This window comes from Nelumbo nucifera, chromosome 1 (genome assembly GCF_055504915.1).
Source record: "Nelumbo nucifera cultivar China Antique chromosome 1, China Antique-T2T, whole genome shotgun sequence".
In the NCBI taxonomy this organism is placed as follows: domain Eukaryota; kingdom Viridiplantae; phylum Streptophyta; class Magnoliopsida; order Proteales; family Nelumbonaceae; genus Nelumbo; species Nelumbo nucifera.
This window is the reverse complement of record NC_142649.1, coordinates 188,131,153-188,140,886: the sequence shown is the minus strand read 5'-3', so window position 1 is coordinate 188,140,886 and position 9,734 is coordinate 188,131,153. Positions and strand designations below refer to the sequence as shown.

The 9,734-nt window shown below is 35.5% G+C and overlaps 1 protein-coding gene across 4 annotated transcripts; it reads right to left on the bottom strand.

The window, feature by feature from the left end:
- Positions 1 to 1,149: 1,149 nt before the first annotated feature.
- On the bottom strand, positions 1,150 to 9,084 carry LOC104596167 (uncharacterized). Of its 4 annotated transcripts, none has more exons than XM_088895651.1 (8): positions 8,927 to 9,084; positions 8,563 to 8,807; positions 8,214 to 8,445; positions 5,760 to 5,800; positions 5,610 to 5,654; positions 3,086 to 3,213; positions 2,534 to 2,642; positions 1,150 to 1,556 (listed from the first exon to the last, which is right to left on the bottom strand). In XM_088895651.1, the coding sequence occupies exons 2-8, from the start codon at positions 8,701 to 8,703 to the stop codon at positions 1,521 to 1,523; spliced, it is 732 nt and encodes a 243-aa protein (XP_088751777.1). In that variant the 5' UTR covers positions 8,704 to 8,807; positions 8,927 to 9,084; the 3' UTR covers positions 1,150 to 1,520. The 4 variants fall into 4 exon arrangements, with proteins under 4 accessions (XP_088751777.1, XP_088751778.1, XP_010255520.1 ...); XM_088895652.1 differs by having other exon boundaries at positions 8,563 to 8,795; positions 8,927 to 9,044; XM_010257218.3 differs by having other exon boundaries at positions 8,892 to 9,031.
- Between the last annotated feature and the right edge of the window lie 650 nt (positions 9,085 to 9,734).

The following is a 9,734-nucleotide window of genomic DNA, read 5'->3' as shown; positions in this document are numbered from 1 at the left end:
TGAGAAGAGAATAGGAATTCTCACCGTTCATTTTATTTGATAAAGTGAATAAGGAAGTGCATATAAACCAGAATAAGCTAGGCCCAGTCTCACCCACTGTGAGAATGGCTTGGGCCGCAACTTCAGCCATGGTAGGGCTGCAAATGGTAACTATTTATCCAAATTTGAGTTTAAATTTGATTCCGTTAAGGGTGGTCCAAATTCAATCCATTTATAATTGAATTGAATATGATCGAAATATGGATCCACCCTTCACGGATCTAACATAATCTGATTCAATTCAATATGAATGTACATATTTATATATATACTTTAGAATTTTCACTCCATCTAGTACTAGTAGTACATTTGGTTCCCATTTATTTTATTTGAATTGTTTTTATTCTTTTGCTACTCTTGATAAAGCACATTTTTATCACCACTTATGCCCATCAGCATGTAGAAGTCAATCCTCACCATGATCAACAATATAGCTTGCTGCTTGCCATGGTTGGTTCAAAAGGTTGTTCATTCTTTTACTGCTGAGCCTCTATCAAAATTGATCAATTCTACAAAGTTTTGCTACATTTTGATTAGAGCCTTATGGCTGCTGGAGATTTATTTCTGGTTGAAGCTGCTGTTGCTATCATCAATCTCTTCATATATAAGTTGGAGTTTGCAAGTTGAAAATCCTTTCAACCCATATAATCTCTGGCACTACAATTTCTACCCAATGGGCCTTTAGGCTTGTGAGAGTCACTCTATTAAGCTCATCATAAGCCATTTATTTGTTTCATAGATGCCCCACCTGTCAAGGCCACACCAGACCCCAAAGTGCCCATTTTTTATTGGATTTTGTTGAGCCATTGTTGTCTTGTTTCATCCATGGAGGTTGTTCTATTTCAAACTTGGAATGATAAAACAAACATGCCACTTGATATAGAACTAAGACTTGAGTAGGGATGGACAGACCATCGGAAAATTGGAAATGAGATTTGCCCAAACAGAAATCTTGGGCATACCATGTGTCCTACTCCTTGGGCTACCAATGAAACAGGTTCCTGAATAAATAAGATATATTACCCAGAAGAAAAATGAATAAATGGGATATCTCAATGAGAGGGTTTACTTGTCAGTAGCAAAGAAGACATTTTTGGCTGCCCAAGAAAATTACAGCAAAGGGAAAATGTTTCTTCACCAATCGATAAATAATTAAAATAATTTATGGCAATAACCTACATAGATATACACATCAACCACTTTAAGACTTGGGTATAGACCATTCCAGAAGCAAGCTACACCCTTCCCAAAGTACTCGTAATCATTTACATTAGTGTATCTGAATTAAGAGTAGCTTCTTACCCCCCAAAAAAAAACATTTAAGAGTAGCTTTTGAACTAACAACCTACTAATGTAATCTTAATAGATCATTTTGCCAATGTCTTCTTAGAAGTTAACTTTGAATAACAAGGATCACCTACCAGTTTTTAAAACCAAATCCAATCCATAGGAAGGATTAACAGAAGCAGTTGCCTCGTTCTCTACCCAAATACCTCCTCACCACAGACTGGACATGCCTGCAATTGAGCAAAAAGAAAACATGTAAAAACATTAAAGCCCTGGTAAACAAATGGATGAACCTCTATTCAGAAAATGATTGGAAGTTGCAGGAATAGAGATTTAAACATACAAGTGATTAAAAAAACTATGGAATTACATTTGGAATAATTCAAATAAATTCAGAGTGCACAATGCTACATATCATTATCACAGTATTTTTTCATGTTCAATGCTTGTGTTAATGCTGCAATCATGAAGTTTACATATTTTCCTTAGGAACATTCAAGGTCAAAAAACTTGAATCTTAAGCCTGAGCTGTGGCAAGATTTTTGCACTCACATTATCCAATCCTAAGACTTATTTAGCATCATGGATAAGCTGATGCCCTATCATATTAATAACTTAGGATCTATAGACAAAACAATGTCATTATATGATGGATTATCAAGGACTATAGTGTAATCAGCATTTCTATTTGTTTCTAATCTTTTGTTCTTTCTTAATTTCTAATGAATAAACATTTATTAATTGTATGACCTTACAATTGAAGTCTAATTTCTATGTGAAATCTCACTCATCATTACTTTTTTTTGTTCCAATCCAACTTTGATATGTATATATTCTGCACACATCTAGCAGAAACAGCATGGTGCATTCTTCCATTTCTGTGGGATTTAATTGCAAGTTAATTAAATACCCAAGCAGAAGATTATTATGAGAAAACATATTCATGAACTATGAATATCTAAATAACATATTCAACACCTTGAAAACCTTGCATTATAGGAACTATAAACAAAAAGGGAAATTAACAAAAGCAATCATCAAATATAAGAATGAAAAACATGACAATGATGATATGCCAATCACCCTGCAGTATCTGCTCTACCATGGGAGGACAAAGGTCATGTTACTTGGAAAGGGAAAACATCCTAATTTGCATTGTTTTGTCAACAAGTAAAAGAAATTATTGTGCATAGGCAATGTAAATTACTTTTTTGAGCTTCAACCACACTGTGATGCACTTTGAGTGATATTGGTGCTGGCATGGCAAAATCGTCAACTTTTCTCGGTTTTTGTATTCCATATAACAGATCACACACCTGCAAGCAGGAAAAAATCAGGAGCAAGGAAGAGATATTTTCTTTCTTGAAATATCAACGGAATCAAGCAGAAAAATGCTTTGAACATTTGGTAAGATTTTAAAAGAACCGAATCCTTAAGCTTATCCAAATGAAACCTTAATCAACACACTGAAAGATCTCTCACCCAGTTAAGAGTTGTATATACTAGAGAAATAGAAAATTAAATTTGACCTCATTCTTGGGGAAAATATTTTCACTGTATTCATAACATTGAGAAGCGAAGCACAGTCACTTGATTTTGACCACACATAAGGATATCAGACTCTACAAATCCCTTGAACAATAATATTCATTAAAAAAAGAAGAAATAGAAATTCTTATTGGTCTACTCAAAGATATGTGTCCCCTAGAATGAAAAGAAAAATTCCATGGTAATGAAAAAAAAAAGAAAAGGATCTTACTGCTCATGCTTGTCTTTTCTTGAGAAAAAACAACCTGTTTTGTATTTGATTGATGGCAAGTAGTCAATAAGCTCTTCTGATAATCCTCTGCTCTCAGTGCCAATTGCTTCTCCTAGAGATTGTAATTCCTGAGAGAGGAAACATGTCCTAACAGATTGATATTATCAACATAAATATAACAGCAGAAAGGATGGTTCCTATCATACAGGTAAATTTTAAAAGAATGTCGTAAGGTGATAGAACAACAATGTTTAGTAAATGATGGATAGTCCACACTTAATAAGTTACGACATACATTAGTTTTGTAATTCCTAGGCAATTTCTATCCAGAACAAATTCAGGAAATTCCTCAATGGACTTTATTAATGGTTTGGTGGGTGAAAATTGAACTACATCTGTAGTATCAAATAAAAAAAAAGGACATTCAAAATCTCGTTCCACTAACATTTTGCAAGGACAACTTGGATGAATGAGCTTTTCTTGAAGTATTTAATATAGTTGATGTAGTCCCAATCTAGTCCTAAGCTTTAGCCTGACTGGACAGTTCCAGCCATCTCCTGGGTCCTAAGCCTTCAAATCCCCCTCACTAAGGGCCAGTGGGCCTCTTAGCATGGCCCATGTTTGAGCCTGGTCTTGAAATCAGATTGGAAGAACCTCAAAAATAATATTCCAGGAATGTGCTATAAGATATATATATATATATATTTTTTTTTTTTATTTGTTGTTTTATTAGATAGTTTAGGAGAGATTGAGGAGGATGTTGCTCATAGAATTAGGGCAAGATGAGAAAAATGGAAGGGTACATCCGGAGTTTTATATGATAGGTGTAATACCACTTTGACTAAAGGAGGATTCTATAAAACAGTTGTAAGGCCAGCCATGTTGTATGCAGCAGAGTGTTGGGCAGTTAATAAACAGCATGCCCAAAAAATGAGTGTGGCAGAAATGCAAATGCTTAGATGGATGAGTGAAACTAGAAAGAACATGGTTAGAAATGAAGTCATACGAAGAAACCTAGGTGATAAAATTAGAGAAAGTAGATAGAGATGCTTTGATCATGTACATAGAAGACCATCTACAAAACCTATTAGGAAAGTGATTTGTTACAAGTTGAAGGGAATAGAAGAGCTAGGGGCAGACCGAAAAGAAATTGGATGGAAGTAATAACAAATGACTTAAGTGCTCATAATTTAAATATGGATATAGCACTGAACAGAACAGAATGATGAAACAAGATTTATGTAGCTGAATCCATATAGTTGGGACAAGGCTTAGATGATGATTTTATTAGATAGATTGACTATAAAGTAAGGTCAGGATTTCTTATCTCTCTATAAATACATGTTATCCCTTTTCTTTTCAAAGTTAATGAGTGAATGAATTTTGAGTGAAATTTTTTTTCTCTGCAATTCTTGGAGTTTGTACACTGAGTAGTCCTCTCTCTCTCTCTCTCTCTCTCTTCCTGGTTTTCTTTGCTTTCAATGAAACTTCAAGGTGCCCACAAACCTCATTCCTCAGGAAGTATGCTGAACCAATACTTTTGAAATTATTAGTTTCAAAAAAAAATGTAAAAATGACATAGGTCACTGTATTTCGGGGCAAAACTGCCATAGCTCATATAAGGGATGCTAGCTTAATCACCTCACCTCTGACTTGTTAAGACAAAAGTTGGTATGACAGGACTTTGTCATGTTAAATTAACTTGGAAAGATAGATCTGGTAGTATCCCAAACTATGATATCAGGATACCTGTACAGCCTAATATATGAGTGTCTGGCACAATATATGCCTAAGACAACACTGGAAATGATTGGACACATCTAGATATACTCTATAGCATTTAAATTTTTAAATATGTGAAATGATATATTTTGGTGGCCCTCACAGGGCTTCGTGTTGCAAAATTATTAGGCATTTCATGTCTAGCCATTGAGGGTGCTTCTGCCAATACTATAAGATGGCTAAAGGAAAAAAGATGGAGGGGCTTGGAGATTAGCGCATTTTCTGGCAGAAGCATAGAGACATTGGACTCAATGAATGTGAAGTTGAGTTGGAGCCCGAGGGAACAAAACTCTCTAGCAGATGGTCTAGCTAAATCTGGTGCTCATAGAGATTTCTTGTTTAGTGACAGTTTTCTGCCTCTGTAATTTCTGCTTTCTTTGCTTTGCTTCTTGATGTACATCTTTTCATTCAATAAAATCACAGTTACTTTTTCTGAAAAAAAAAAGGATCAGTATATATTGGATATATAATTAAATATGGTTAGGCATAAGCCTTCAGAAATGACATGTAACTTCAAAATTAGATATAGAAGCATGATATAAGCATATCATATGGGATCCTCATCCCCATATTGCTGTCCAGAATTTTAGGGTATAGAGATCCCCACATTGATGACCATTTCAGTATCCATATCTGGGTATCATAGACCCCAAAATTGCATAAACAGTGCAAAAGAATTGTGATGAAAAATAAACATATGCCATGTTTATTAACAAAGCCTGTTGTTCATTAACAAACTCACCTCATATGCCATGTTATCTGGGTCCACATTATCTTGTCTCAAAGCCTGTTGTTCAGCATAGGGAAAACTTTGGTTCATATATGTGAGTCACCATGAACTTTAAAAATGTAACCAAACAGCAGTTAATAGAACAATTATATGATAGATTACCAGTGCAGTGGAGTTTGCCACGGGATTTTCTTCTCTATGGACTGCAGAAGATAAAATAGCTATTATTTTTTTTAATCACTGACACACACACACACAAATCCCCCCTAAAAGAGCCACTACAAATATAACATACATCTCTCATATTTAATGCATCCAAGTTGCTGGAATGGACGAGCAAATTCATGAAGAAAAGGGTATTTGAGAAGCATTAAAAGCTAAAGTATGATTATCTTTGTTTTTTTATTGGTCACAGTCAGAAGTTTTATTAGATAGTGTAGAAAAAGAATTATGTACAAGAAAAGTGCCGAGCACCCTGTTTTGGCCTATCCCCTAGCCACCCAACTTCTTTTGTATGCAGTTATTTTCACACTATATATTCCCCATCCGTCCCCAAAACAAATTTTCTGAATTAACCACCTTTTTTTCCCATAGCATCAGCCAGACCATTGGTTGATCTATATGTCCAGTGATGTGAATCTCCATGTCCCTTGTCATCTCACTTATTTCGATCATAATATTCCTGCATGGCTATGGGAATCATACCTCCTGTTTCAGACAGTGAACCACCACTTTGGAGTTTCCTCCCACTACCAACCTTGCGTAGTTTAAATATTCTGCTAGCCTCAATCCTTGTAGTGTTTCCAATATTTCCACCCATGTGGAATTTCCATGACCCACCAGGCCTGAAAATAAAGTATGATTACCTTTTCAAGAACCACATCTCTTAAGGGGTTAAATTATTAAGGTGTTTATCTCAGCATGACTTTTTTCTTGTATTTGACAAGTAAAGAAGATTGATAAAGAGAATACTTAAAGGATGGTAATAACAAGAGGATCTGTTAAAATCACAAAAGAGAGTGAAGGCTACAGAGGTACTACATGTATGCTGTTAATGTAATGAATTCTTTAGAAAACATGATACAATAAATGCACCCATTGATTTGGTGAAATTTTCAGGCTCTAATAGGTTAAGGAAAATGCCAAAATGAAGTATATCCATGGAAGCTCAAAACTAATGGGTTTGACCATGCCAATTGTTGGCAAAATACTTTTGTTGCATCATAGTTGCTTAAAGCTTAAAGCTGAAGTTATCAAAAGATCTTGGAATTTAGCATTACTACACATGAACAACAATAAAAACTAAGGAGTACACACTTCGATATTCAAATATTTTCTTTAAATTTCTTCTCTTACTACACTTTATACTTTTTATTCAATACAATATTTGTTTATCATCATGTCCTCATGATGTGATTTTTGGAAGTTACCATGCCAGACACTTTTGGGTACCTAAATACTTGGCACCCTGCCACATGTGGGTTGTAGTGAGGAATGACCTAAGAACTTATGATCTTACAGAGTGAGAAGGTGGATTATGGTAAGTTTAGCTGATTGCATATAGTCCTGTTAAGGCTTAGTTGAGATGAATACAAGAGAACCTCCGTAAACCCTATCAGAAAGGCCCAAGATGGCAATCTTTCCTTGTTGTCCTTGTTAATTGTTCAATTGATTGGTGACATTAGCAGAATAAAATTTAATAAGGAATTCTGCATAGTCTAGGGGTTCCACTCTTTTATCTAGAAGACAGAAAGGTACTAAAAGTGAGACAAATAGCCCTTGTTGCTTGCTATTTGGTTTTCATCATTAAAGACAATTTACTGCAAGAAACAAAATCTTCAAGCATGAGAAACAAACAACACAGATTAGACAAATTGAGGAAACCTTCCAATGGCTTATATCCAAAAATAACGAAGTGAAGAAACCTCTATAATTGAAAAAAAAAAATGAGAAATTTGCAAGCAATTAGGAATTCAACAGTTTCATCTAAATCATCTATAGTATAAAATCTGTAGAAGAAAAAAATGATTAACCAGAAGCCATTTTAAGCAACATAAGGGCTCAAAGAGAAGTCATCAATTTATGAACCAAAGGTTGAGAATAGAACAGGAGAAGCTTCTTGTGGGTAAAGATGTTTGGACTTTGGAGCCAGCTGTTATGGATAAATATAAATGAATTATTTATTCTTGGGCTTCTATCTAAGAGGAATTGGGGCCCTGCACTTAAGAACTGCTCAAGTGATTGGAAAAGAGTCATTTTTCTTCAAATGCTGAACAGTTGTATATGGTGTACATGAGTCAGTGTGAATTAAGAATGTAATCCTTTTATATTTCTCTATCTCTACCAGACCTTTACTATAGATCCAATTATAATTTAGCTATTAGAAGGGAAAAAAATAATGAAACTGACATCAGCTGCTGCGGTTGCGAAAATTCCAATTATTAATCCCCAGAAGCAGCAGCAATTGGAAGCATGAAATCCAGGTCTACATAGGTATGGTAACACAATTTTTTGGCATAATACAACTGATAAAATAGAGGAATAAAAAAAATAATTCGGGCATTGAGAAACTATTTCATCAAATAGAACAGTTGGGTGGGAATTCTTCCTCCATACCAGTTTCTGTTTCAGTAGTTTCATCTAAGGAGGCAGCAAGAAGCTGGTGGTCCTCTAACACCTGCAAGGTTCTAGCTAAAGCTTCATCCAAAGCTAATTGTGACTCAATGACCCCAACACGCGAGGATTCTCCCTCCTCAGCACCTTGATCATGATGGGGCTCAGAATTATTAATTGCAGAAGCACTTGCTCTGTCCTTATTTTCTGTTTGGAGTGACTGATACACAGTTTCCTACACCATAATTAGTTACCATTTCTCATTAACCCCTTCAATTAGTAAAGGATCATTAATACCAACAATTCGTATTGCCCTGCTATTAATATATAGCTTTGCAAAATTCTTGGTTACCTGATGGAAGAGCTCATCGAGAGAGAGACCGCTGTTTTCAAGGTAGTACCCTTCGAAATTCTCTACTATGCCCGTAACGCCGGAATTTACGTAATGGACATCCACCTGCCGAGTCCCCATTGTTTCAAAGGTGACCTTCATGCAGATTTCTCCCGCCGGGAACCACAGTCACAGGCACAGAGCCCTTTGTTCCTTCCAGATGGAGATAACCTTCAACCCTCTAATCTCCTTCACTGTTTATCAGCCTGCAAGTATCAGTCCACCACGGCTAAAAATATAGGTAAAAATAAATAAATAAACTGCAAATTCCAAAAAGATTAAAGATTCACCAATTAGGAAAGCAACCATTCTAGCTTGTTACCACCTAATCATCTCTGGTTTTTTCTTGATTGGTGGACTTGATTTCCACGCAACGCAACCTTTTTGTCTTCTTATTAGGCACAGACTGGACTGACCAAGTCATGAATGGAGATGGCTTCGTCATCTATGATTGAAATAAGATGACTGAGACACAGACTGACTGAAATGCATAATATCATTCTCTACAAGAATTATGGTGAATAAGTTGGGAATAAATTTATCCAAAATTCCTTGTCATGTAACTATCCATTCAAATCCATTAACACGACTACAAGTAGAAGCCAATATTCTTCTTTACTTTTACCTAACAAAGAGGAGTTGCCTGCAAATTATATGAAAAGATAAACCATGTCCAAAATACATAGAGAAAACCAAATGTAAAAAAGAAAATTTAAATGGGTTGGTTCACTTGAAGAGAGAAAACGAAAATTGACTGTAGATTCCATGAAGATGATCCAGTGGGTAATAGGTTGTCTACTACTACTCGTCTACTCCCTTGCCTTGCCTGTCAATTCTAAGCCGAGTTATGATTATGGAGTAGTGGTTAATAATTTAATGCATGGAATGGTGACAAAAGACAACGGTGGCGGGCCACTGGACTGGACTTTTGAAGAATGTATCAAAATCTAATCTCCTTTTTGGCCTTCCTCCTCTCTCACGATGTTTTCATCTTACTGGGTAAAGTAAAAGGATGAGAAAAAGTAAGAAAAAATGTTTTCATGGTGAAGTAGATTACAATTGACGACGGCAGCTTCGCAGTTGGGAATGAAGTATGAACTATCTATCAACTATGTAGGGATGAGGGTCACATG